The sequence below is a fragment of the Nothobranchius furzeri genome, chromosome 11 (assembly GCF_043380555.1).
Source record: "Nothobranchius furzeri strain GRZ-AD chromosome 11, NfurGRZ-RIMD1, whole genome shotgun sequence".
In the NCBI taxonomy this organism is placed as follows: Eukaryota; Metazoa; Chordata; class Actinopteri; order Cyprinodontiformes; family Nothobranchiidae; genus Nothobranchius; species Nothobranchius furzeri.
In genome coordinates, this window is record NC_091751.1 from 34837062 (window position 1) to 34863921 (window position 26860).

A 26860-nucleotide genomic window follows, 5' to 3' on the forward strand; every position below is an offset into this window, starting at 1 on the left:
CCGATTCAGAGTAAAGCATCGTTAAGTGAATCAGTGTGTGTGTGTGTGTGTGTTGTCAGAACATCCTGGGGTTAGAACCCTGGTTCTAAATGTGAGTATACGGCCCTGTACTGAAGGGTCCGAGTCTAAGAGCCCTGACCCGGTTCTGGTTACCTTTAGGCCCCTTCACCAGCTTGAGCTCCATGACTTTCTCGGAGACGGGTTTCCTCCTGCGGATGTAGAGCCGGACAAGAGATCCAGCCTCCTTCAGCGCCTCCACGGCCCGACTGTGGGTCACATCCCGGACGTCCACCTCGTTCACTCTCAGGATGACATCATTGACTCTGAAGGAAACAGAACCGGACCCATTCAAGTTTCACACTAGAAGTGACAGGAACTGGTTCTGACCGGCACCAGAACCGCCCCTGTTCTGGGTTAGGGCGTTTCTCCCGGGGAGAGCACTCGAACACGAGGAGCTTCACATGGACCAAAAACAAAACCAAATCCTAATGATCTTCAAACAGACCAATGAAAAAATAAATCATAAATCATCATAAAACCAATGATTTAGGTAACAGCAGCTGCTTTCAGAGGGTCTTACACGTCTCTCACTGACAAATTCAAGCACTTTTCAAGCACCATCCAGCGAAGACCAAACACTACATACGGACTCCCCCTCACATTTATTAGTTATTAATAGGGACGGTCCTATCTGACCTGGCCTGATCAAGGTTGGATATAAGCTTATAATGCAACTAGCATGACCTTTGCCCAGCAGCAACACTGATCGATAGGCTACAACACAAGAAGAAAATCCTACTGTTATGGAAATTTTATGTTTATTGACCCAATCAACTGAATGTAGTATGTATTGCTCTATGCCTCCTTGCATGCCCACTTATTCAGACACACCCACACAAGACACACACACAATCTCTCTCTCTCTCTCTCTCTCTCTCTCTCTCTCTCTGTAATCTGTAGTGTAATTCCCAAATGGATCAGGGAATTTTTCCCGTATGCGTAGAACACAGCAGCTTGGAATTGGTCTCCGACTTCCTCTTCCCAGACGCCCATCTTGCCAGACTGTAAACTGACGATACGCAGCAAAACGAAACTCTCGGTTGTCTGTGCCCACATCTTGGTTGTCCTCTAAGGCGAAGATGTCGTTCCAGGTCATCCTCACTAGACACAGTGTGCCCTCATCGAAGCAGTATAGCTCCAGGTGAGCACTTCTGATTAGACAGAGCTCTGGAACCTGCCTACAGCACAGATTTTCAATCTGTGTAGGCATGCGTTGGCAGTTCTGGCAAGTGCACCACGCAGGCTGCCCTCGATCAGGAAGATGGTGTCCTGACGTCTCTTGCCGAAACTCCAGGATATCCAGCATCACCCGTGGAAGACGGATCACCACTCTCTCGAGAATATTATCTCTCTCCTCCTGGCTCAGGTGTTGTAAAGCTGTCTAGAACATATGTTTACATGACCAGATTCATATCTCCAGTGAGTGATATGTTTTAGTTTTTGGCCTCTCTCTCTCCTTGGCACGGTGTGGTGGTGAGGGCTGTGAGAGTGGTGGATTGTTTGTTTTCTGGAGGTGGAAAAGTTCTTCAGATAACTTTTTTCAACTTTTCTTGCTTTCCTTGGTGTTTGGAGGTTGTGTGTGGTTTTGTTGCGGTGCTTCCGTGCCGGGATGGCGTCTCAGGCAACGCCATCCCTGTCTTTGAGACACGGGGCAAGAGCAGAGCCTCCGTCCTCCACTCCGGTGGAACAGGTACTGTCAGCAGTTGGAGACCAGGTGGGACATGGAAATATTTTGTTTGCCTCGCGCATAAACAAAGGGCTCGTGGTGTTTCTCGAAAGTCAAGAGCAGGTGGGTCAGCTTGTGCAGAACGGGATTCATGTAAATGGTGAGTTTTTACAGTTTTCTCCATTAGCGCTACCGTCTACCCGCATCACCGTGTCAGGAGTTCCTCCCTTTGTTCCCGACTCTGCTCTGGAGCGGGAGCTCAGGCGTTTTGGGAGAATGGCGAGTGGATTCCGTACGGCGAGCCTGGGGTGTAAAAACGATGAGGTAGAGGGCCACCTGTATCAGGAAGGACCACACTCACCCAGCACTCTGGGTCTGTGCCCCGCTCCCCTCAGAAAGGAGGCTGAGGAGCGTTAAACGCAAAACCATCAGAATGAGAAACAGCTTCTTTCCAGAAGCTTTGAGACTTCTTAATAACGGGACAAGAAGTGTTACTGGGGGCGGGGCTAACACTGTAACCATCACTGACCGTTACAGACAGCAGAAGATACTTATCTACTGACACCATCTATGCATCAGTACTGCTCACCACGTCTTTTCGCTGCGGAAGTATTTAGATCTTTAGATCCATACTGGTACTCAGGATGCTGCTTTCGGTTTATTCCACGTTGTCTTGTTTGTGTTCCCCTCTTCGTTCCGGGACCGTGAGAACATGTGAATGACAAAGAATCATTGACAGCTAGCTCCCCTTCACTAACCAGCTAACTAACCCTAACACTAACATGCGACTCTTATTATCTCCTTGTGTCTCTGAGGAGAAGAAACAAGCAAACAAGTAGAAAACATCTGACTCAAAGGTAGACTAAAGTTGAATTTAACATAAATCCAGGCCACCCTGGTTCATGATGCAGAATAAAGTTCAGCAGGAACTTCTACAGGCTGACAGCTAAACTACATTATCGTCTGTCCTCAGAGTCGCCCCGCCCTGCCCGTAGCAGAGCCAAACCAGACCCAAAGACTACCATCAACATAACCCGACGGACTTTCAGCCCAAAACCGGCTCGCCAGAGACAACGTTTAGTGTTTCTTTACCACCATGGACGAATGCTAACGCTTTGGAGGTGCGTCCTCATCTCCTCTCTCTCTGCAGTGCCACGGTAAAACCCACGGGAAGGAAACGCAGTAGAATCAGGTCCAGAACCCGAGACCTGAACTGCTCTACCTCATGTGGGCCAGGTCAGAACTGCTTTCACTGCTGCTGCATAATGAATGCAGATGTGAAAGGTGCTGCTGCCTGCTATCCGTATCCAGTTCTATCAGAACCAGAACAACGAAGTAAGGTAGGCTCTGGTTACAATGATATTATTTATGAGTTACGGGACAACACAAACGTTGTGTCAAAGCAGCACCTTTCTATGGAAATGTAGATGTTACTCATCATCTGAACGCTAGCATTCTTGTGGGTCCAGTCATAAACGGCCACCAAGAACTCCACCTGAGCTGTAGACACAGTACACACCTTGGAAATTCAAAACGTCTGCCTCCCCGTTCAAAGCCTTGCATCACTGACGGAGTAGACCCATCTCCAACAGGAACGGTCCCTCCACATCCAGAAGCTCAATAAAATTTCTCCAGTAGAACAGTTGGTCCACACAATAAACCTCCAGGTGTGTCTCTAAAAACCTTTGTCCAGTAGGTGAAGGGTTACCCGTGTGTGTGTGTGTGTGTGAGAGAGCCTGACCTGAGCCGGCCGTCCTGGGCAGCTGCCCCCCCAGGTATGACCTTGGTAATGAAGATGCTGGGGTCTTCGCCGATGTGGGGGTTGTCTGTGCCGCCAGCGATGCTGAAGCCCAGCCCCGAGTTCCCCTGGTTACCATGACAACCACACATCAGAGAGAAACACAGAGGAACTGAAATGACTAAACTTTCATTTATTTTTAACGGTTGGTCTTTTCTAGGTCCTGATCTGGATTCCTCTGGAAGCAGGTTTGGATTAAGAGCATCAGACTAAAATTAATCTGGATTAATCCCCCAATCCCCAGTGAGTCATGGTGGATGGCTGCTTATACTGAGCCAGGATCCTCTGGAGGTTTCTTCCTGTTAAAAGGGAGTTTTCCTCTCCACTGTCGCTGCATGCTTGCTTAGTATGAGGATTGCTGTAAAGACTCTGACACTAGACAGTGACTCGATGCAACCTGCTGGGTTCCTTATATAGAAACTTTTTACTGATTGGCTTAGTGACCTGAGCTCTACTGGAATGCTGACTTTGAGACGACTCTGGTTTGGTGATATACATTAAGTGGGCTGAAGTAAGCTCAGCTGCAGGTCACCAACAGAAACTGGTTTCACTCTGTGAAGGTAAACTAAGTTAAACTGGTTCCCCTCTGACAGGAGAGCGAGACCTGGACCAGACCCGTGTGACCCATCACCTGTGGTCTCAGCTGGGTCACACGGGTCCGGGCAACACGGACGAGAAGATCTAAGGCTTGGAGGACTCTGGTCCTGATGAAGGGAGATGTTTGCCATCCTCTAGATCAGTGTCTCCCTTCAGGACCCCCAACTCCACCTCCTCAGTAGGGTTGGGCATCGTCTGAATTTGAATAATTCCGATTCTTCGTTTTGATTCCAGTCCCTATCGATTCAGATTCTTTCAAGACATGACATGCGTTACATGAGCCAGCTAACCACAGGTCCTACTTGATGAAATAATCTTAACTTCAACATGAATTGTAATTCTATGAAAAATAACATCATCTTCATTTAGACAAAAACATGTTTTGGAGAAAAAAAGAAAGAGACTTGCAGCACAACCAGTGTGTTTGTTTCTGACCACAACCAAAGTCTGGAAGAAGCCTCTGGGATGAGAGGCTAAATGTCTCCAACATATCCAGAAACTTCCAGCTGTTTTCAGCTAAAACTCTCAGGATGATCATGTCCAGGATGACAGAGTCTACACCTACCTGCTGCAGCAGCTTCAGTCAGAAGGGAACCTGAAACTTAAATGAAGCTGGAACAGGAACAACCTAGCAGATCAGATCGGGGGGGTGGGGGTGGGGGGGTGGGGGGGGGGTGGGGGGGGGGCTTGCTGCTGCACACGGCTCTCTGCAGGTAGCAGACCAGCAGCGACAGACAGCAGGTGTGACCAGCTCTGAAATGTGTTTATCAGAATGTGCGGATCATGTTTATTTTTCACGGAGACCGGCCGCAGATTCCTCTTCCGGGCAGCACACTAGAAGTCGGAACTAGGAATCGAAACTAGGAATCGGAATAAAAAAACTTGACACAAACTGACAGTTGGTCTCGGTACCAATCTATGCCCAACCCTACTCCTCACCTCCTCCCAGATTAAAGCCATTCATCACACTTAGCTAAACTGGGATTCGGCATGTCCATGACTGTAAAATCAATAAAAAATAAACAAAAATAAAAATAAACTTTATAAAGAAACAAAATGATCAATATAAAAACACACAGTGAGTTTGTAGTTAGCAGGCGATGCTACCGCTAGCAGTTCCAGCTCTAAGTGGTCCTCACAGGAGTTCCTGCACTCCAACAGGAACAATGATCCACAGATTCATAAAAATCTCTGGGTCAATGGTCTGCCCTAAACTTAGCTTTATTTTAATTTTAGAGACAGTGGTGTTCCAGTGAGCTTTCCCACCATGGCTGCATCATTTATCAGAACTCTGCTGAAGACACTGAGATGCAGGTTTTGGTCCAAATCACCCAGCACCAGCAGCCGTGGGTTTAGGTTACAGATACAGTCATCTCTGGCCTCCTTACCCGCTCCAGCGTGATCTCCTCGTACTCATAATCAGCCTCAGTCCCGTTCACCTGCAACACAGACACAGACGGGTCACAGCTGGACTCCTTCAGAAGATGGTGTCCTACTGGAGACCTGAGGGGACAATCAACTCACGTATGGGGGCGTGTCCAGGCTGTCTGCGTTGACCACCACAGGAGGGGGGTTGGCCTAAGGACACAACAAACATCAGGCATCACAGAGGAAACACCAACCTACATCCTGACAGAAACCCATCAACATCCACCCAGGAAGCCCGGGCTCCACCCTGCTAGTCTGACACCTCCTCCAGCGGCCGTACGTACATCATCGCTCTTCACGCTGCAGAAGATGCAGTTCTGAAGCATGAAGCCTGAGATTAAACGGCTCAGACACTGCAGGACAGGACGAGACCGTGGGCTCCTTCAACTCCTCCTCCAGCTCAGCGCGGGTCTGCTCGCTTGCTTTCTGAGCAGGGGGAGCCAGATGGGCTCGGATGGGGGAAGTGTGACATTTCTGCCTCAGTTTTATCTCTAATCTGCTCATCAGAGCCACAGCTGGACAGCAGGAAGTCAACAGAGAGACAAGCAGCCAAACCAGGCAGAGATAAACCTCTGGGTGGAGGGAGGGGTGGGTGGAGGGGTGGATGATGGAAGGATGGAGGATGGAGGGAGAGAGAGAGAGAGAGAGAGAGAGAGAGAGAGAGAGAGAGAGAGAGAGAGAGAGAGAGAGAGAGAGAGAGAGAGAGAGAGTGCAGTAAAATAAAATAAACGAGACCTGTGATGCTGGAGGTATGGCGGTGGTCTCGGCTGGGATTGGAGAGATGGGGATCACAGGGATTATGGGAGAGGAGGGCGGGGCCACCTCAGCCTGCTGAACAATAGCATGTTGAGGGTCAAAGGTCAGACAAACAGAGAGCAGGTCAGATGAGCAGCAGGAGGATGATGGACGAGTGTGTGAAGGTGTTCCAGGCAGGAAGGAGTGGTCTGGTTTTGGGTGGGTGGAGCCTAACCAGACAAGGCAGTGGAGTGTCAGAATTATCAACCAATCACAGGAGGAGGACGAGTGATTGACAGATTTTCTGACACGTCAGCCTCCAGATGGTCCTGATGTGCAGCTCTGTGGATTAACACCACCCCGAGTGTGTGTGTGTGTGTGTGTGTGTGTGTGTGTGTGTGTGTGTGTGTGTGTGTGTGTGTGTGTGTGTGTGTGTGTGTGTGATCTGCTGCAGGACCAGGGCCAGCTCTACACAAAACCCCAACAAAACTGTTCCTGGATCAGAAGTATCCCAATAAAGGATGAAGATCTGAGAAGTCACATCTCCACCCAACAGAACTGAGGGTTCTGCTGCTAGACGAACAACCAGCAGGTCTGATGAAGATGAGCGAGGACACTTTCATCACATCTTCTGTTATGCAACACCAGACCTCCATGAGGTTCTGCAGCATCGGAGCCGCTGGAGCAGAACCTCATGGAAAACAAACACATGCTAAAATTAGCCGGGAAAATTGAACGCATTGATCCGACAGGCCCAGTTCTGAGGCGCTGCTCGGAAAGCTGCTGGCAGAGAGGCCCAATTAGAGGCGCTCCGGTAGCAGCGACCCAGAAGACCTCTGGTTTCGATGAAGATAATTATAATAGAAATAAACAATAAATAAAATACAATCTGAGCTGCTGAACACACACGCACACACACACACACACACACACACACACACACACACACACACACACACACACACACCATGAATTATCTTCAGGGGTCAGAGGTTGCAAAACAAACTGCGGTTCTACAGAGCCCAACACAGATCCATTCATGGTCCCAACTTTAGAGAGCCAGGGTCCTACAGAACAAGACAGAACCTCCCTCCGACAGATGGTCCCGGAGAGGCTATGCGGTCGACACCGTGGTGGTACCTGACTGAAGGCAAATGGAACCCAGAGGATCTGTTTCCTGCTGCTCTTGGTCGGGCTCTTCTTCACACTGTCGCGCAGGTTTAGGAAGCGGCTGCGGGTCCTGAAGGAGGCTGGCATGGAGCAGGAGCTGTAGGAGGTGGGAGGAGTTTGGAGCGGCGGGCGGATCGACAGCAGCTGCTGTCTGTGCAACTCGATGGCGTGCTGCCGCTGTAGCGGGTGGAGGTGGGAGATGGACTCCTGCAAGTGGACGTCCAGTGTCTTCTGGGTCAAGGACCTGGAGAAGTCCTGCTGGAGGTAATGAGTGGTCATCTTCATCAGAGGGGAGGAGAGGAGTGAACACTTCAGATCCAAACGGTCCTGTCGACCTCTCTGGAACCACAGGAACAAACTGCTCCTCTCCTGTGTTTGCAGACATCTACTCAGCTCCAGAGAGGAGTGTGTCAACACTGGGGGGGGGGGGGTTTACTATTGGTTGCATGAATAATCAATATGCCCCCCCCCACCGGCTGTGAGGCGGTGCTCCGGACCTCTGCACTGACTCAACACAAACATCTTTATTACTGATGATCCGTTCAGGAGAAGAAAAGAGGAAACAGTTTAAGCAGCAGAACCAGAACCAGAACTAACACCTCAGAGAGGACACCGGAGCTTCAGGTTACACTGAAGTGTCCTGCAGCACCACCTGCAGGCTAGGCCGAGTATCTGCTCCTCTCCGGGTCACTGTCTGTTACTGACAGGTGAAACCAGTCACCAGCTCTCCTGGTCCCATCAAACCCACTTCAGTCTAGGTTCTGGATTTAACCGACTCCACATCAAGTCTTCAAAAGGTTCTAAGTCCATTAAGGGTTCTCTGCTGCCTCTAGGAACACTAAGAAACCCATTCATCTGTTTTCTCCACGTTTGGTTTCAGGAATAACAGATAAAGAAGAAATACGAAACATTGAAAAAAAAACTGTGGAAACAAACGATCAACCGATTATCAGGACCTGGACATGATAACTGTTAAAACCATCATAGAATTTGTTATTGAACCATTCACTTACATTTGTAATCTACCACTTTCTACTGGAAATTTTCCTGACACAATGAAAACAATGAAAGTCATTCCTTTGTACAAGAGTGGTGATAAACATAGTTTCAATAATTACAGGCCGGTGTCACTGCTTCCACAGTTTTCTAAAATATTGGAAAAAGTATTTGTATCAAGGTTGGATTAATTCATCAAAATAAATAATATTTTAAACAATGAACAATATGGGTTTAGAATTAAACATTCCACAGCAATGGCAATAATGGAATTAATGGATAAAATATCAACAGCAATTGACAATAAAAATGACTTTGTTAGTGTTTTCATTGATTTGAAACAAGCTTTTGACGTCACTGATCACTCAAGGTTACTTCGAAAATTAAGTCAGTATGGAATAAGAGGTGTGGCTCATCAATGGGTTAAAACTTATTTAGAAAAAAGGAAACAGTTTGTTCAGATAAAGGACCATAAATCAAAACTATGTGAAATTAATTGTGGAGTGCCACAAGGGTCGGTCCTCGGACCAAAACTGTTCATTTTGTTTATTAACGACTTGGTAAATGTATCTAAGACACTCGGTACCATTCTATTTGCAGATGATACAACACTGTTTTACTCAGGATAAACTATTGAGGAGGTGGCTAAAGTGATAAATGATGAACTGTTTAAAATTAAAAACTGGTTTGATAAAAATAGATTGACACTGAATCTTAAAACAAATTTTATACTGTTTAATGATAAAAAAAAAGAGTGATGTGTCATTGGAAATAGATGGGATTGCAATTCAAAGAGTAAAAGAAACTAAATTTCTTGGAGTTCTTATTGATGAAGACTTGACATGGAAATCCCATATTAGTTACATAAAAGGTAAAATTGCCAAATCCTTAAGAGTGCTACATAGAGTCAAGTTTTCACTGACTAAATCTGGTTTGCTGGCATTGTACAATTCACTGATTGTTCCATACTTGACTTATTGTGTAGAAATCTGGGGAGCAACATACAAAAACTATACACAACCCTTATTTATTTTACAGAAAAGAGCTCTGAGAATCATCAATTATAGTGGCTGTCGAGATCCATCGAACCCATTGTTTATCAAATATAAATTACTGAAATTTCATGATTTAAAAGACTGGAAAATCATATAAACCATGTATAAAGCCTATTTCGGTACTCTGCCAACAAACATTCAGGGGATATTTGAAAAGAGAACTAGTAATTACATGCTGAAAGAAACTGATGTGTTTACAAAACCCAGATTTAGAACTAAAACGAAGGAATGGAATATATCTGTAAATGGTGTTAAATTATGGAATAACCTTAAAAGGGAAATAAAAAATTTAATTGAGTGTGCTAAATAATTATGAAAATGTAAATTAAATCAATGATCAAGATCGCACTGGAATTTAGAACAGGAAAAAGTTTAAAATGAATCTGTATGTGTGTCTGAGAAATGGTAATATTATATAAATTGATTATTTCTACTGGAAAAGGGGGCAGAAATTATAAGATGTTTTTCTTCATTCTGCTCCTTTTCATTTAGATTTGACTTTTTGTTATTTATTTCTTGTTGTTTATATGTTTGATTTGTTTTTATTTTGAATGAAATAAACGAAGAAAAAAATAATTTGCTTAAAACAAGTCATTAAAAAAGTCCCTGATTGTGACATCACAATGAGGGACATAGCATAGACCCTAGGCTTGGGCGGTATCCAAATTTTACTGCCGTCTAGCTTCCTGCCCATTTTACCACGGCGTACGGTATTACCAGGTCTAATTTAGGAATGACGTTGTAAGTCAAGTGGAATAACCAAATGGAAGTTTGGACCTTCACTCTTCAGAAACTGAATAATAAACACGGTTACCTCCGACTGCTGAAAACCTGCTTCGATGAGCTTGTGGCAGCGACACACGGTTGCTTTGGTTAGTCGTGAGATCTGGGGAAGGCACATCGTCTCTGACAGAAGTCTGAGCTACGGCAGCTCCTCTGCGGTTTCGATGGGGCGTGCGTCTTTCGTTGCTCTCCTGTTACGTTTGCTCCGACCCGAAATACACCCAAACGGCAGAAGTTGTGTTCTTTATTATGCAACGTCTCTAAAAATTCTCTAAAATTTGGACAAAACATTTTAAACTATTTAAGGTAAAAATGAAAATTTAACCATGCATCCGTTTTACACATTAATGACCCTAAATCTTTTAAGTCCTCGTCTCCTACATGCACTCTTTTCATGATGATACCAGACCATCACTGGTGCTAGTTTTAACACCGGCGGTACAGGTGCTGGCCAGTAAATTAGAATATCATCAAAAGGTTGAAAATATTTCAGTAATTCCATTCAAAACGTGAAACTTGTACATTATATTCATGCAATGCACACAGACCAATGTATTTCCGATGTTTATTACGTTTAATTTTGATATTTATAGGTGACAACCAATGAAAACATCAAATCTGGTATCTCAGAAAATTAGAATATTCTAAAGGCCAATGAAAAAATGTTTGTTTCTCTAATGTTGGCCAACTGAAAAGAATGAATATGAAAAGAATGTGCATGTATAGCACTCAATACTTAGTCGGGGCTCCTTTTGCCTCAATAACTGCAATAATGCGGCGTGGCATGGACTCGATCAGTCTGTGGCACTGCTCAGGTGTTATGAGAGCCCAGGTTGCTCTGATAGTCGTCTTCAGCTCCTCTGCATTGTTGGGTCTAGCGTATTGCATCCTCCGCTTCACAATACCCCATAGATTTTCTATGGGGTTAAGGTCAGGCGAGTTTGCTGGCCAATCAAGGACAGGGATACCATGGTCCTTGAACCAGGTGCTGGTGGTTTTGGCACTGTGTGCAGGTGCCAAGTCCTGTTGAAAGGTGAAGTCTGCATCCCCATAAAGTTGGTCAGCAGCAGGAAGCATGAAGTGCTCTAAAACTTCCTGGTAGACGGCTGCATTGACCCTGGACCTCAGGAAACAGAGTGGGCCAACACCGGCAGATGACATGGCACCCCACACCATCACTGACGGTGGAAACTTTACACTGGACCTCATGCAACGTGGATTCTGTGCTTCTCCGCTCTTCCTCCAGACTCTGGGTCCTTGATTTCCAAAGGAAATGCAGAACTTGCTTTCATCAGAAAACATAACTTTGGACCACTCAGCATCAGTCCAGTCCTTTTTGTCCTTGGCCCAGGCGAGACGCTTCTTGCGCTGTTTCTTGTTCAAGAGTGGCTTGACACACGGAATGCGACACCTGAATCCCATGTCTTTCATGAGTCTCCTCGTGGTGGTTCTTGAAGCGCTGACTCCAGCTGCAGTCCACTCTTTGTGGATCTCCCCCACATTTTTGAATGGGTTTGTCGTCACAATTCTCTGCAGGGTGCGGTTATCCCTAGAGCTTGTACACTTTTTTCTACCACATTTTTTCCGTCCCTTCGCCTGTCTGTTAATGTGCTTGGACACAGAGCTCTGCGAACAGCCAGCTTCTTTAGCAATCACCTTTTGTGTCTTGCCCTCCTTGTGCAAGGTGTCAATGATTGTCTTTTGGACAGCTGTTAAGTCAGAAGTCTTCCCCATGATTGTGGTGCCTTCAAAACAAGACTGAGGGACCTTTTAAAGGCCTTTGCAGGTGTTTTGAGTAAATCAGCTGATTAGAGTGGCAGCAGGTGTCTTCTATATTCAGCCTTTTCAGAATATTCTAATTTTTTGAGATACCAAATTTGGAGTTTTCATTAGTTGTCACTTATGAATATCAAATTTAAATGTAATGAACATTGGAAATACATTGGTCTGTGTGCATTGCATGAATATAATGTACAAGTTTCACGTTTTGAATGGAATTACTGAAATATTTTCAACCTTTTGATGATATTCTAATTTACTGGCCAGCACCTGTATGTGGGAGTACAGTAACACCACTTTTCCAGGCAGAAGGAGCAGCTGCTCTACTCCCAAACATCCAAACCAAGCAGCTTGATTTTAAAGGGACAGAACCGAGAAACGCTTTGACTAGAAGGTTTTCTCTGAGAGGTTCCTACGGTCTGGGTCAGGACCCTCCAGTAATGTCTCACTGTTAGCATCCTGCTAACATCACAGCTACTGCTACAGCCGCCCCTCCTGTAGCAGCTAATGATAAAACAGCTAGCCTGTTGTCTGGTAAGAAAACGGTCTCGGGGCTTTTTAAAGAAACTTGTTTGTTTCTCGTGTCCGTCTCCACAGAACCAGGTCAAACTCTGGGTCTGGATGAAAACTACATCCTGATGAAGTCCAGTTCTGTTTCAGAGCTGCTTAGCACCACTTCTTCCAGTTTGGACCTTTACAACTCTGACTGGATCAGAACCAGGACTGAACTTAACCAGGTGCTGAGATTCTAAAACCCAGACAGAACAGGCACATCACAGAGCTAACACAGCTAACATAGCCTCCAAAACGTCCATGTAGAGTCAGAACCAGAACCAACTGGTACCAGCAGATAGGACCAGAACCAGGCAAACAGCTCCTATATTAAATAAGACCCATCAGCAGCAGATGTGGGTCGTAATCAGAACATTTGAACGAAGTGCTGACTGTACCGATTGGAATCAGGAGAACTGGACGGTTTTATTTCTGCAGATTAAGGACAGGGAACACGGCTGTGGTGAGGCGTGTGAATGTGATCATGCGTATGAACCAGAGCTGCTGCAGGAGCTCAGCGTGTCAGGAGCCTAGAGGTTGCTAGGCAACGCCAGCCAGGCATGTGCCAGAGAGGGATCCTCACATCCCAACAAGATGCTGCTGTTGATGCAACTCCACATCTGGAACGCGTGACGGATTGCTCGGCACCGACCGCCTACCTGCTGCGTTCTCTTTTCCACACGGGAGTCTCAGTGGGTTTATGTGAGATCAACCCACCACCACCACACACACACACACACACACACACACACACACACACACACTAACAAGCAGTTACACACATGTCACACACAGACGGCTTCTGGCTCAGACATGAATCCGGATGGATCACATGACGCAGCTGACTCGCAGCAGGAGGAAGCGTGGCTGCTCCTGGTGCAGCACCTCCATCACTGAGGGAGGGGGGGAGCAGGGAGACCTACCAGCAGGCAGCGGTGGAGCCGTTTGGTCCTCCTCAGGGTGCCCATGATGCGGCGGCCCATCTTCTTAGCGTACCACACGGAGTTCAGCATGCTGCTCCTGCTGCTGTGGAAGTGGTGTGTCGCCTCCTCCCGCTCCTGCTGCAGGCTGTGAGGGGGGGCAGAGGTGGTGCTGCCTGGAGAGCAGATAATGGGAGGGGGCTTAGCTCCCTACTCTCCCTCCTCTCAGACACAACCAAGAAGGCTGCAATGGAGCAGGAGGAGGTGCTGCTTCAGGAGGAGCGCTGAGGCAGCGATGTCAGGAGACGCTTGGCAGGTGAGAGATCATTGCTTCGGCGGGTGGAGGTGGAGACGGAGCAGCCTCCGTCTGTCTAAGGAGAACAGCAACAACAGACTGCAGGGCTGACGTCCTCTGATCTCTCTGCAGTCTGAAAACATCACGCAACTCCTTCCTCCTCCTCCTCCTCCTGGCTGTCAGTCTACCGCGGGGTCGGACCAGCTGACCTTTGTCCCACTTCAGCCCACTACCCCAAACCCAATCGACGGGGGACACTCGGCCAGGGAAAACGCTGAATAATCCGGTTTTGAATGACAGTGTGGAGATCAGAGGAGGAGGTGTCACGACTGCTCCTTCGTAAGGAAGCAGAGATAAGGAGACCAGGAGCAAAACGAGCCCTTAGAGAAAAATCTGTCAGTTATGAAGATAAAACCATAAAATGTAGAAACTAAAGGTAGGATTTACTCGAAAAGTTTACGTTTGTTTCTCTACGTGAAACAAGAAACAACCCAGTCCAGTCCCCTGGTTCTGATCTGACCCGGGCCCGAGTAAACCAGGTCTGACCCATCCACATCACCATGGAAACCGGACAGCAACGGTCAGCAAATCTCAAGGCTAATTAGCAGGATTTCATTTCACCTAATTCCTGAACAGGCTCTATGCAGAGAAATGGGTGAAGTCATTGAGAAGCATTGCTAGCTTAGCATCTTTACTAGTTTTTAGTGAGTTTTCAGACCCCTCTAGAGATGAGAATGGCAACGGTTTATTGTGCTATTGGAGCTTTTTAAGTGTTTAAATCAGCAGCTAATATCAGTTCAAGCTAACAGTTTGTCTGTACTAATGGCTAGTCAGCCAAGAACCAAGATCTGTCATCCTAAAACACAGCACTATAGAGCTCCGGACGTCCCGTGACTCTCAGAGAGTAGACGCCATGTTGGCAGGCAACAAAGGTAAACAAAATGAACGGGATCGGCTTGGATTTTACTCCATCGAAGTTTACTTCACACTTTAAAATAGAAGAAATTGTTTTATATAGTCAGAAATGAAATAGACTAAACATCTCCGACCCTTACCATGCCCCTGGGATACTTTAAAAACGTCAGAAGCTTTCGGTGCGGACCTCTTACCGGAATTGAGATACCCTGACATTTATAATTTCCTTGCTAATGTTCCCTCGTCTTACTCCGGAGCATTGCTAAGAGCATATAAAAGCCTGGAGGGACAAAAATGGAATCAATCTGGGTTTGTTGTCGGTATCCTGATCTGGATTCTTCCTGAAAAGGACAGCGCTGTTGTCACCGGGAGGGTAAGTGGAGATTTTTGTTACCATTAGCAACAGCCCGTTGCAAGGTTATCTCTGTGTGAAACGTCGTGTGCGTTCGTAAACCTCAGAAAAATAACTTCAGCATTTTCTTAAAACATAGTTGTGAAACTGAACTGTCAACTCTTTAGATGCCAAAGGTGCAAAACTGCGACAAGCAACATTTCTGACTGTAACGAGCCACAGTTACAGATTTGATCACTCATTCTGCCAGGAGATGCAACTTCAATCTAGGCACCTTTTATGTGTGTCATCATGTAAAATGTTGGGAGTAAATACAGTTTGAAATAATTAATTTTAAAAGTGTCCTTACAAATGAAATAAACGGATATTCCTACCAGCTTCTAAAAAATATGATCCAACGTTTGCGGCGTTCCGGATCTTGTGGAATCCTGTACAAGGCTCTTCCCTTATCTCATCCGCGTCTGTTCTGGCATCCTGGGGCACAACAGAAATCTACCATATTTCCCATTTGATTGACTTTTCTGACAATAACAAATAGCCTAGATGCAGGCTACTGCCTGCCAAGATGGCGCCATTCGATTTGAACTGTTGCATGCAGCGCTCCTCCGTGAGAGCGGGCGGGGGGTTGCACATGTTCCGCTGCCGTTTCTCACCGGTATCAGCTGATGGAGGGCTCTAGTTTCATTGCGCCGTTCATGTCAGCGGACACGGTAGGGTCGGGGAGTGGGGCGGGGCATGACGCTTAGCCTGGTGGGTGGCCAAGCAAAGCCTGGTGGACCGCCAGGCTTATAAAGCGCTGGGGGAAACCCTGCAAGATCCATAAGTACATCAAGGACAAGGCCCCAAGAGATGATGTGCTCAGTGAATGTCTCAGACAATGTCGAACAGAGGAGACGCTGAAAATACCATTGTCGGAAGGACAAACCCCTACATGGGATGTACCATGGACAGATAACTGAAGTGGCTGATATCAAGAAATCCTACCAATGGCTAGAAAGAGCTGGTCTGAAGGACAGCACAGATGCACTCATCATGGCCGCACAGGAACAGGCCCTGAACACCAGAGGCCAGGATCTACCAGACCAGACCCAAGATGTAGGCTATCAAAGAGACCCCTGAGACAATTCACCACATAACTGCAGGGTGTAAGATACTGGCAGCGAAAGCATCCGTGGAATACTACAACCAAGTGTCTGGCATCATGTCCAGGAACATCTGTGTAGAGTATGGACTGGAGGTCCCAAGGTCAAAGTGGGTAACCCCCCCACTAAGGTGGTAGAGAACGAGAGAGCCAAGCTCCTGGGAGATCCAAATCCAGACTGACAACATGGTGATAGAGAACCAACTGGACATTGTGGTGGTGGACAAACAACAGAGGGCAGTTGTTGTGGTGATAAGTGATGCAACATCAGGATAAAGAAACACGAGACACTAGTGAAGCACCAGGGTCTCAGGGAATAGAGAAAGCCTGGAGAGTGAAGACATCGGTGGTGCCCGTGGTCATCAGGACACTGACCCTCAGACTGGAGGAGTGGCTAAAGCAGATCCCAGGAAAGACATCTCAGTCCAGAAAAGAGGAGATCTAGGAACAGCTGAGATACTGCAGAACCCTCAAGCTTTCAGGCCTCTGGTAGAGGACCCGAGCTTGGATGGATGAGACCACCCGCAGAGGGTGGGATGGGAATTTTATACATATAAGGCATTTTAACTCTCACACAGCCAGCTTAATACACACAGTTAACTGTCTTCTCATGCTCCAAAATATGGATAATTCATCATTGTGAATGAAATAAAAGATAAAAAAAAAAAAAAAAAAAAAAATCTGATGATGCCGCTGTCCACACTTAGCCTGACCAGCCAGCCCCATGCTTCCTTATGGGAGGTTAGGGTTCTCCGTGTAAAATTAAACAGAGGATGAGTCTGGCAGGTCAGGCAAGTACACACTCGGCTATGGAACCGCTGCACAGGACTAAATTATGCCGCAGGTTCTTGAATTTCAATACATAGGTGTGTGTACTTTTATATTGCAAATGTGTATCTCTTGTTATTTATCAGTGTTTGCACTTTTTGTTTCATTCCCACGGAAGAACTCTGTCTCAATTTTTAAGTCAAGGTTTAAAAAATAATTTGCTGATTTGAGTCAAGTCTCAAATCCTAAAAGCAGCATTTGAAAGCCACTGTTAATGTTCAATAAGTTGTGTTTGATGCAAACATAAGATCATGCTAAAAATAATAAGATCTTATTTTAAAACAAAATATTTGTGATTATAATTTTTGCCCTAATCAAGCAGCCCTACTAAAGGCTAACGTTGAGCTAACAATGCTAACGGTAAATTAGAAGAATGTAGTTGGCTCTAAAAATATGTCAAGCTGCTTTTTCACTGACCAGCAGCTGGATATTACAATGAAATGTGTGTGTGAAGTGAATGAGTGAATCGAGGCGTTGACCCTCCTTTAATGAGTCATTCAGAACGATAACTGCAAGCTAACAACAAGACAGCAAACTACTCTAATGCCGGAGACAAACTACTGTAATACACGCAGTAAGTGCTCCCTACCGTAAAACATCCAAGAGTGCCAATATCAGATATGACAAAGCATTTATCTAATGACTCTACTTTGCTTTTCATCTAGAATCTTCTGGTGCTGATCTGTAACCGACAACAGCTGAAACTCACACAATGGGAGTGAGAATGTGACATTTAGTTAATAAGCATAGAAAGCAGCACCTAAATCTGACCACAAGGTGTCATTCTACCTTCATTCTTACACCACGCACCTTTAAAAGGTTTTAAGTTGTGTTCTATTAACTGAACACTCATTGAAGCTAATTTATTAAACATAGCTTACAGTTAAATAAGTAAAATATAGACAAATTAACCCTAATGGCTCAAAGACGAATGAAATAAAATCTGATGTTTCCAACAGAAACCAACGTTAAAACAAACATCGGTCAAAAATGATCAAAATGCCTTAAAACAAGATGAGTGGTTAAAAATTCTGACTCTATTTTAAAGGTTTAGCAGAAAAACTTGAGCGATTAATCCACAAACGAGTCTGCAATTAACTATTAGGTAAAAAAATTATTATATACTGAAGAGTTTATTTATGACACCCGTCATTTCTGTTTTACATTATAATCTCTGTCCATGCCCCGCACTCAGCCATCCTACATGATGCAGACCAAGAAGGAGAAGAATCAGTCTTTAGTCTTGGAGCTAAAAATACATCACTTGCACATGCACGCGCACACACACACACACACGCACGCACACACACACGCGCGCACACACCACTAAATCTGTCCTTGTCCTTCTGCAGGTTTAGCCCCATCATCATCCAGCCAAGATTTTGTCTGGAGTTGCCATGGCGCTGCAGATGAGAGCGACATTGCAGAGATAAAAAGTGAAGGGATGATGAAACAGAGGAGCGCTCCATCCTCTCTGATGGCGTTACTGCAGGTGGAGGTTGATGGAGGAGGTTCTGATATCTGCTCCAGGCTAAGCTAACCCTGATGACAGAATCCTGTCCTGCTGATCAGTGTGTTCCAACAGATTTGAACGCTGATTTGATGAAAGTAAAGCTCAACAGATTAAAGAAGATACTTGAAGGCTGATCAGATCCAAGCCCGGACCACGGATCGGATCCTGTGCAATCCAGGATCTGATCCAAAATCAGGGGTCGGTACCACTAACAAATCAGAACTCTTTTCTAAGTTTAAAGAAACATCTAGATAAGTTGCAGACTACAATCCATCTCTTTACAGAGTGGGTGGAGCCTGTAGAGGGGAAGGCGGGGACAGGGTTTACCTGGATTGGGGGGTAGGGGTTGAACGAACAGGAGGGGAGGGGGCTGTCCTCTCCATGGGGGAAGAGAGTGGACGACGTAGGGGAGGGGAGCTCCGAGTGAAGGCGTCCTAACGAGGAACCATCAAAGACACAATCCAGAGACGCCACCTACAGGAGATGGGGTGGAGGTTCGCAGGGGTCAACAGCATGAAGGAGACGAAGGCAAATTAGGTTCTGGGTCTGATCTGGAGGAGAACTTCATATCTACTAAAGTGGTTCTGGATTCAGTTTCCTCCTCTATCGTTGGTCTGGAGGAACATCAGGAGATCAGGTCAAATTGTGGTTTCAGGTTCTCCTCAGAACCAGATCCATGTACGGACTCAAACCAGTGATGTTTGTGAAGGTTGACAATCCGCATCCTCCTTTCAATCAGATGTGTGGAAGAACACCTCAGACACCAGGAGGGCTGGCTCGGGGATCCAGAACCAGTCTGGGGGATTTAGAAAATTGTGCAGATTATCTGTTCCAACTGTGTTTCAGAGACCGCCTCCAGTCCTAGACCAGCAGGACTGAGTCAGTGGTTTGGGTCCGTACACAAGACCTGAAGAGAGGAACACACCCAGAACACCCCGCAAGGTTCATTAGTAGCCTGAACAAGAACTCTTGGTCTAACACGGAGGTCAGAGTATGACAGGAGAAGGTTTATGTTGAAGAACAGAAGACAGAGACAGAAGAAGTCAGACAGTAAGAGAAGAAGCAAGAGGACAAGGAGCAGCAGCAGGAGGACAGGACGCAGCCAGTGGGATTCAACAGAGACTAGCTGACGGGTCCAACAAAGACCTGACGAGGACAATGAAGAGAAAATCCCTGAGATCACAGCGACTGATGAACCTCACAAACAACAGAACCAAACCATGTTAGAACCGAGTCCAATCAGGTTCTTGGTTCTGTTTAAAATGAAGGACCCCCCACCCACCCACACACACACACACACACACACCAGGTGAAAACTGACGGTTTCCTATCAGCTGCAGTGTCAACGATCCACCACATGGCAGCAGCAAAGCCTGATGGAGCTTTCTGTCTGTCCTCAGAGATGATCTGATCTGAGGCTGTCCTCCCGGCTAATGTAATATCACATCAGTTGTCTGAGCGTTTCGCCACAGAAATCAGCTGAAAAGGCGTTATCTTTAGATGGCGGTGGTTATGGAACCAGTTTGATCTAAAACTCAACATCAGAACCAGTTCGAGCAGCTCAAGCCTGAAACTCACTTCCCATGATGCACCTGTACCTCTCAGACCTAAACAACAAAAAGCAGCAACATAAAAACAACCTGAGATTTGAGCCACAAACAGCTGACAGGAAGCAGGTGATACAAAATCGTTTCCACATCAGGTGTTATGAAAGCGGCGAAGGGCGGCGAGTTGAGTCGCTCCGAATCAAATCTGATCACACCAAACGTTTCATATTAAAACTAATTCATCAGGAAGTTCTTGAAACCTTCAGATGGAGTTTGAGCTCTCTGGTCTGACCTCCAGGAGCTCAGACTGAACAGGTTAAACCTCAGGGGCTCCTCACAAAGCTGCTAAACGTGGTTGGAAAACTGTGACTGGATGAAAAATGTGGCAACTGCAGGCGAACTTTGGACCTGGTAAAATATTTATTTTGGGACACATTTTCAGACACATTATAGACCCTCACACACACACATGCAAACACACACACACGCCTCATCCACACCACACCACACACATGCACGAACACCACACACACACACACACACACACACACACACACACACACACACACACACACACACACACACAAAACTAACAGCAGCACTGACCTGTCCTGTAAGAGTTCCGGAGAAGCAAAATTCCCAAAAGTTTCTGTTTTATCCTTGTTTTGTTTGAAAAAGTCATTTACCAACACCGGCACAGTTGAGAGAATCTGCTCCTGATTTTATAGATTGATAAATTTGCTAATCATCAGCAAAAAAAAAAAAATAATGAAAAGAGACATTATGTTTCAGGAAGAAAAACCCCAAGTGCAGAATGTACAGGGCGAACAGCAGAGGAACTAGGATAGAGCCCTGAGGCACGCCGTATTAAAAAGAGGCCCTTTCTGATCTGTAGGGGTCCATGTTTATATACAAACATCTGCCAAACAAACAGGAGCAAAACCACTGGAGAGCAGCACCCTTCGACCTACACAGCAGTTCAACCGTGACGTGTTGGCTGCCCAATTAACCAAATTTTAATCACAATTACAATTTGAGTTTGAACGATAACTCAGTCTTGCCAACTTAACGACTTTGTTTCTATTCTTAACAGCTTTTCAGAACCTGTTCTTAACTTTTTAAATCCTAAGGTACCTAGAGAACAACCTAGAAACACTTCTGGTAACCCTTAGATACTTTATGGATAACTGTCGGCGACATTTCCAACAGGTTAGCAAAACACTCAGCCTGCACTCCGGAGATTAGGAAAGGGAAATGTGTCGTCACTAAAGAAATGGCTCTCTGAAATCAATCAATAAAATCAGCATTAATTAAAGAATCGTCTTAAATAATTTTCAGTCAACATAATCGTGATCATCTTTTTTGCCATAATCGAGCAGCCCTAGACAAGAGGATGTCATGGTCAACCGTATCAAATGCTGCCTTCTGGTCTAACAGCAGGAGGGCGCCAGAGTCTAAAGATAAAAACTAATCATTGAAAACTAAGTAGGGCAGTTTCAGTGCTATGGCGGGACCTAAAACCTGAACAGAACTTCTCTGAAAAGTATCGCAATTATGATGTGAACAACCACCAAAGATCAGATGTGAGCATTAGATGGGCGGTCTATGTTTGCGTAACTATTTCCTGGATTGGTAGTTTTAGTAAGGATGAGTTTGACAAATGAGGCCCCAGGTGTTCAGCTGTCAGCGGTTGTGACATCATTAAAACACTGATCAAACATCACCTGGGTATCCAGGAGTGTCTTTGTGTTTCTAGGAACAGATCCCAGTCGGTTCTGAATGGATGGACCATTGAGAAAGCTTCAGAGCAGCTTCAAGAGCTACACAGATAGCACTAAAGGTCAGAGGTCACGCAGCTCCAATCAGCTGGTTTATTCACACACAAAATGTGCGATCTGAGCAAACGGGTCTGGTCGATGGACAGAAACACAAACATGTTTAATCCACATCTAAACCAGCCAGAACACACAGATGGAAGAGAAACAGAAGATTCAACTCCTGACCCAGTCCAGAACTCCTGACCCAGACCTAGACTAATTAGGTTCTGGATCAGGAGCTCTGAGTAGACCTGAAAACAGCAGTGTCAGAGACTCCGCCCCCTACCTTCATAGGTGAGATGTGAGCATGGGTGACGTATCCGTGCACGTTCTCGATCTGGGAGAGGTTCTTCTCTGCTACCTGGACCAGCTCCGGGCCCCCCGCCTCCTCCGTGAGCTGGGGGGAGCTGTGCTCCTGGGGGGAGGAGTCTTCATCGTGGTGCCGGTACTTCTGCGGAACAACAAGAACAAATGCTCAGCATCATCTCACAGGTAGAAAACCCCACCAGAAGGGGGCGCCGTTTCTACAGGTCACGTGATGAAAACATGCAGGAGGTCCGTTAGGTCGGGTCCAGCTTTACCAGAACTCATCCGGGCCCAAGAGATCAAAGTGAACAGCTGGGTCAAAGGTCACACCAAGATTCTCAAAAGAGGGTCTGGTGTGAGAAGCAAGCTGACCAAGAGGGTGGATCTCAGTCTTATCTTCATTCAGCTGTAGAAAGTTCCCAGCAATCCAACAGAACGCTAGTGTGGATCTTGCATCCCCTCAGTAAGTGTGTAACTCCTCAGTTTAAGCTCTACTGGCACTATGCTGTCACACAACAACACCAATGCAACACCAGAGTTACACAGCCGTAGGCTGCATAGTGTTGGAACCAAAGTTCTTCTTTTTTTATTTGTGTTTTTTAGTGGTTGAAGGTTACAATACTAGCTTACTCCTTTACAATGTTCTTTATGTCCTCGTTTTAAATATTAAGCGAGGTTCTTTTAGCTTCGGACATGAAGGCGTTTCGAGTTACCTTTTACATGTTTAGACCGTTGTCTGCGTGCGGTCCTCTCCAAAGACCAGCCAGCCAGAAGAACAGCTGATAAAGACGCGTCACACAAACACCCGTGACATTTCTGAAGAAGACCGCAGAAGACGGTCGAAATATGTAAAGGTAACTCGAAACACCTTCATGTCCGAAGCTAAAAGAACCTTGTTTAATATACTAGCTTACTGCTTATGTGTACATGTATGTACCTTTGTTATTATTCATCTTCAAATGATTCTCTCAAGTGTTGTTCAGCTACTTCGGGTAGTAAAGCTGGGCCTCTCAGTCAACCCGGTACGCTGATAGGGAACCCCCCAGTCTGCACCAATGGAGAGCAGCAACAGCTCACCAAGCTACTGCAGGTAAAAATCCCTGGCGCTGCCCATGGCCTTGGCTGATTTAACTGAAGTGGTCCGTACTGAAGTGTCTAATGCACCATCTTCATTTTTGCGTTTATCGTGGACATGTGAACAAGCCAAACATCAGACCCCTACATGAGCCTCACACGACACTACACAGCCAAAGACTGGAAGATACAAAACAAGTCCTCAAAGAATTCCTCAGCTCGTGGAATCTTCTGATTCCAGACGAGACCAGCCTAACCTGGGGTTTCATGCTGACGATGCCGAGACGTTCTCAGATTCTAAAACGTTCCTGTTCGACTCGACTCAGAGGAAAACTCAACCACAGAGCAGCAGATGGAGGGCCGGAGGAGCAGGAAGGGACAGGGCCGACCGTCTTGGTGAGGCTGAATATGACTTGGTTCTGATTAGGGATGTAAGAAAATATCGATATGGCAATATATCGTGATATTTTCCCCAGCAATATTATATCGATATTCAAAAGCCGTGTATCGGAAATATCGATATGGCAATATATCGTGATATTTTTTCCAGCAATATTATATCAATATTCAAAAGCCGTGTATCTAATTCTTGAAAGAATTTACATGCAAACATTTGTGTATTTTCTTTTTGTTTTGTGTAATTCACTCGTCACCCGCTAGTTGGCAGCAGTGTGCGACGGGTTTTGTTTCCACCATTGAAATGTAAATCCCTCCATCACGGTTCAGATACCTCATGTTAAACATGTTACGTATCAGATTTGACTGTTTATTGAACATTCTTACAATAAATTCAGTAAAAAAAATTGCTTGTAACGTCTGACTGAATGTATCGCAATATATTGTGATATATTGTATCGTCTCCCCTGTATCGTGATATGTATCGTATCACCAGAATTTCAAAAATACACATCCCTGGTTCTGGTGTTCACTATAAACACTCAGATGTGAGAATTGAAAGTGTCAGTGAAGGCATCACAAGCTGAAAACACTCAGAACAAATGTAGGAAGCAGAGAGGAGGTTCCTCTCAGAGTGTCTGAGCAGAGCCTCCTCCTCCTCCTCTCTCAGAGCTGTCAAGGAGAAGGAAGAGGCGGCACAACGCCGACTCCTGCCTGCCAAATGCTGCTATAAATAGGAGTGACACAGTGGAGGGGATGGAGCAGGATGCTAAGCAGGAGGAAGGTTTACTGATGAAGAGGAGAAGATGTAACAGAGAACTCCTCGATCAGGAGGAGGAAACGCTTAATGTTTGTGTCTGAGGGGAGTCTGATTCGCTCCCTCTGACAGGAGCAGAACAGATGCTTCAGCTGTAATCTTCTTTTGAGGTTAAAGTTTAAAACAGATTATTTTACAGGAAACCTAGAGTAGAATTTACTTCCTTAACTACCTGGAAACTATGTTTTACTACCAACACGACATCCAGCAGCAGCCTTTTTAGGGGAGGGTGGATGCACTTTGACCCATACATGATGACATCTCGTCCCTACCCAGGACAAACAGCATCCCACCTACATGAAGTCATATGTGTGACACCGTTGACTGAAACATCACACATCTTACATATTCCAAACCCATTTCCAAAAGACTTGGGACAAGAGCAGATTGGGTATTTTGGCCCACCTTCTCAGTGGTCTAGTGGTAGAGTGTCCACCCGGAGGCTGGTAGAATGGGGTTCAAATCCCAGTTGGGTCATACCAAAGGCTTTAACAATGGGACCCAAAGCCTCCCTCCTTCCCATCACATAGATATTAGGGGTTAAACAACCAAATAGTTCCTGAGCACAGCCACAGCTGCAGCTCACCGCTCCCCACGGGGATGGGCCACATGCAGAGATGTAATTTCACCAGTGTGTGATATATGGCCTGTATTTGATAAAACACCTTCTAGAGTCCTGGAACCCCCTCCTCCAAGGCCCTTTACAACACAATCAGTCCATCACCCATTCACACACATTCACACGCTGGGGATGAGCTACAATGTAGCCAAAGTTCCCCTGGGGCGCACTGACAGAGATGAGGCTGCCGAGCACGGGCGCCACCAGTCCCTCCGACCACCACCAGCATAATCATGACTATGGGACCAGTTTGGTCACTTGGATGTGTGTACCAACAGAATAACTCATTAAAACCACCTGCACAGGAACCAGTGAGAGTAAACATGTTATTACCACTACAAACATGTAAACTCCACCTCCATACCCCAGTGAGCAGGGTCACAGCAGATTTCATCCTAGTGTGTGTGTGTGTGTGTGTGTGTGTGTGTGTGTGTGTGTGTTTCAGAAGAGGTAGAACAGAAAAAGAGTTAAGTGAGGAATCGGATCCATCACTGTCAGAAGAGCGCAGTAACTTTTTGGAATTAATTTATTGCCTTGTATTTTTTTATTTTTACTAGAGTATGATTATTATCACTAATCTTATTTGAGCACCATTTGTAACGTCGAGCAATGGTCAGTTTTTAGGTACAGTTTGCCCATTCAAAATCTGGTCAAAAAGGAGACACGAGACTGCATGCGTTCCCTTTAAATTAGTCTGCCTTCATCCCATCAGCTGGAGCTCAGAGCCTCTCTGCAGCTCTGAACAGATAACAAATTGTCAACAATAATGTTCTCTCCTCAAGGTTCAAGCTTCCCTTATCGTCCTACAGGATTCTTCATGCCTCTGAATAAGTGAACACTCACAGCTCGGATCAGTTGCTAAATCAAAGAATGATTTCCTAAATTAAACATGAACTTCTAAATCTTATAAGCTAGATAATCATCAAATAAATGTTTGTTTACTGCTACTTATAATAATTATAATATAATGAAATGCTTTCATTAATCTGTGCTCAACGATTGAAGTTTGAAATGAATGTTATGTTAAGATTACAGCGATTGAAATATGTTTCAGCATGTTTATATGACAAAGTCATCACCATTTGCACTCATACAAGAACAAAGTAAAGTTAAACGCGTGACACATAAATAGCCCTTTACCCCAGAACAGAGCATCCGGTATCAAAGAAGGCATGTTTCTGAGTTGCCTTGGTAATATTCCTCAACTTGTCAACCTCTGGTTGGCTACACAAATCATAACATGAGAACATTAAAACTGGACCACTTGGTGATTCAGCAGTTCTTGAGAAAAGCTTCAGACTGGCCATCTGAAGCAAAAACCTCTTTAACCCATCAAAGCTTTTGACACCTCGTCAAAATATTTTTGCACCTGCAAAGCTGATACAGCAAACAGTTCCTGCAGAACAAGCTGATATTGTTTAGAGTCCTTAAGAGTCTGCCAGATGTGCGGTTCCATCCGTCTGTTGTGACCTGGAGACAACTCTAAGACAGGTCCAGTAGTGCCGCAGTTTCTTCTACGGACCTCGGTGCCTGGAAGTCCGAGGACTGACATTCCAGATCTATCACGAGGGTCTTCGAGTGGGTATGTAGACATGACAGATTGTGTCTGATGTGTTTTTGATAATAATCATCTTCATAGCTTAACGCAAACCAAATTCTTTCACATCCAGAACTCAGCTCTCCTAGATACGGAAGTTCTGA

General features: G+C 45.6%; 1 protein-coding gene across 19 annotated transcripts in view; it reads right to left on the bottom strand.

Annotated features, from left to right (window-relative positions):
* The window catches only part of dlg1b (discs large MAGUK scaffold protein 1b), a 123639-nt gene that overhangs the window by 15891 nt on the left and 80888 nt on the right, over window positions 1–26860 (bottom strand). For 7 of the 19 annotated variants that reach the window (XM_054743673.2, XM_054743672.2, XM_015956435.3 and 4 more), the window contains 7 exons: window positions 22234–22398; window positions 18911–19057; window positions 6285–6380; window positions 5646–5699; window positions 5510–5560; window positions 3468–3592; window positions 154–323 (listed from right to left, as the gene is read on the bottom strand). In XM_054743673.2, the coding sequence (XP_054599648.2) occupies window positions 154–323; window positions 3468–3592; window positions 5510–5560; window positions 5646–5699; window positions 6285–6380; window positions 18911–19057; window positions 22234–22398 (808 nt within the window). The other 12 variants (XM_054743717.2, XM_015956446.3, XM_015956445.3 and 9 more) reach the window with 6 other exon arrangements.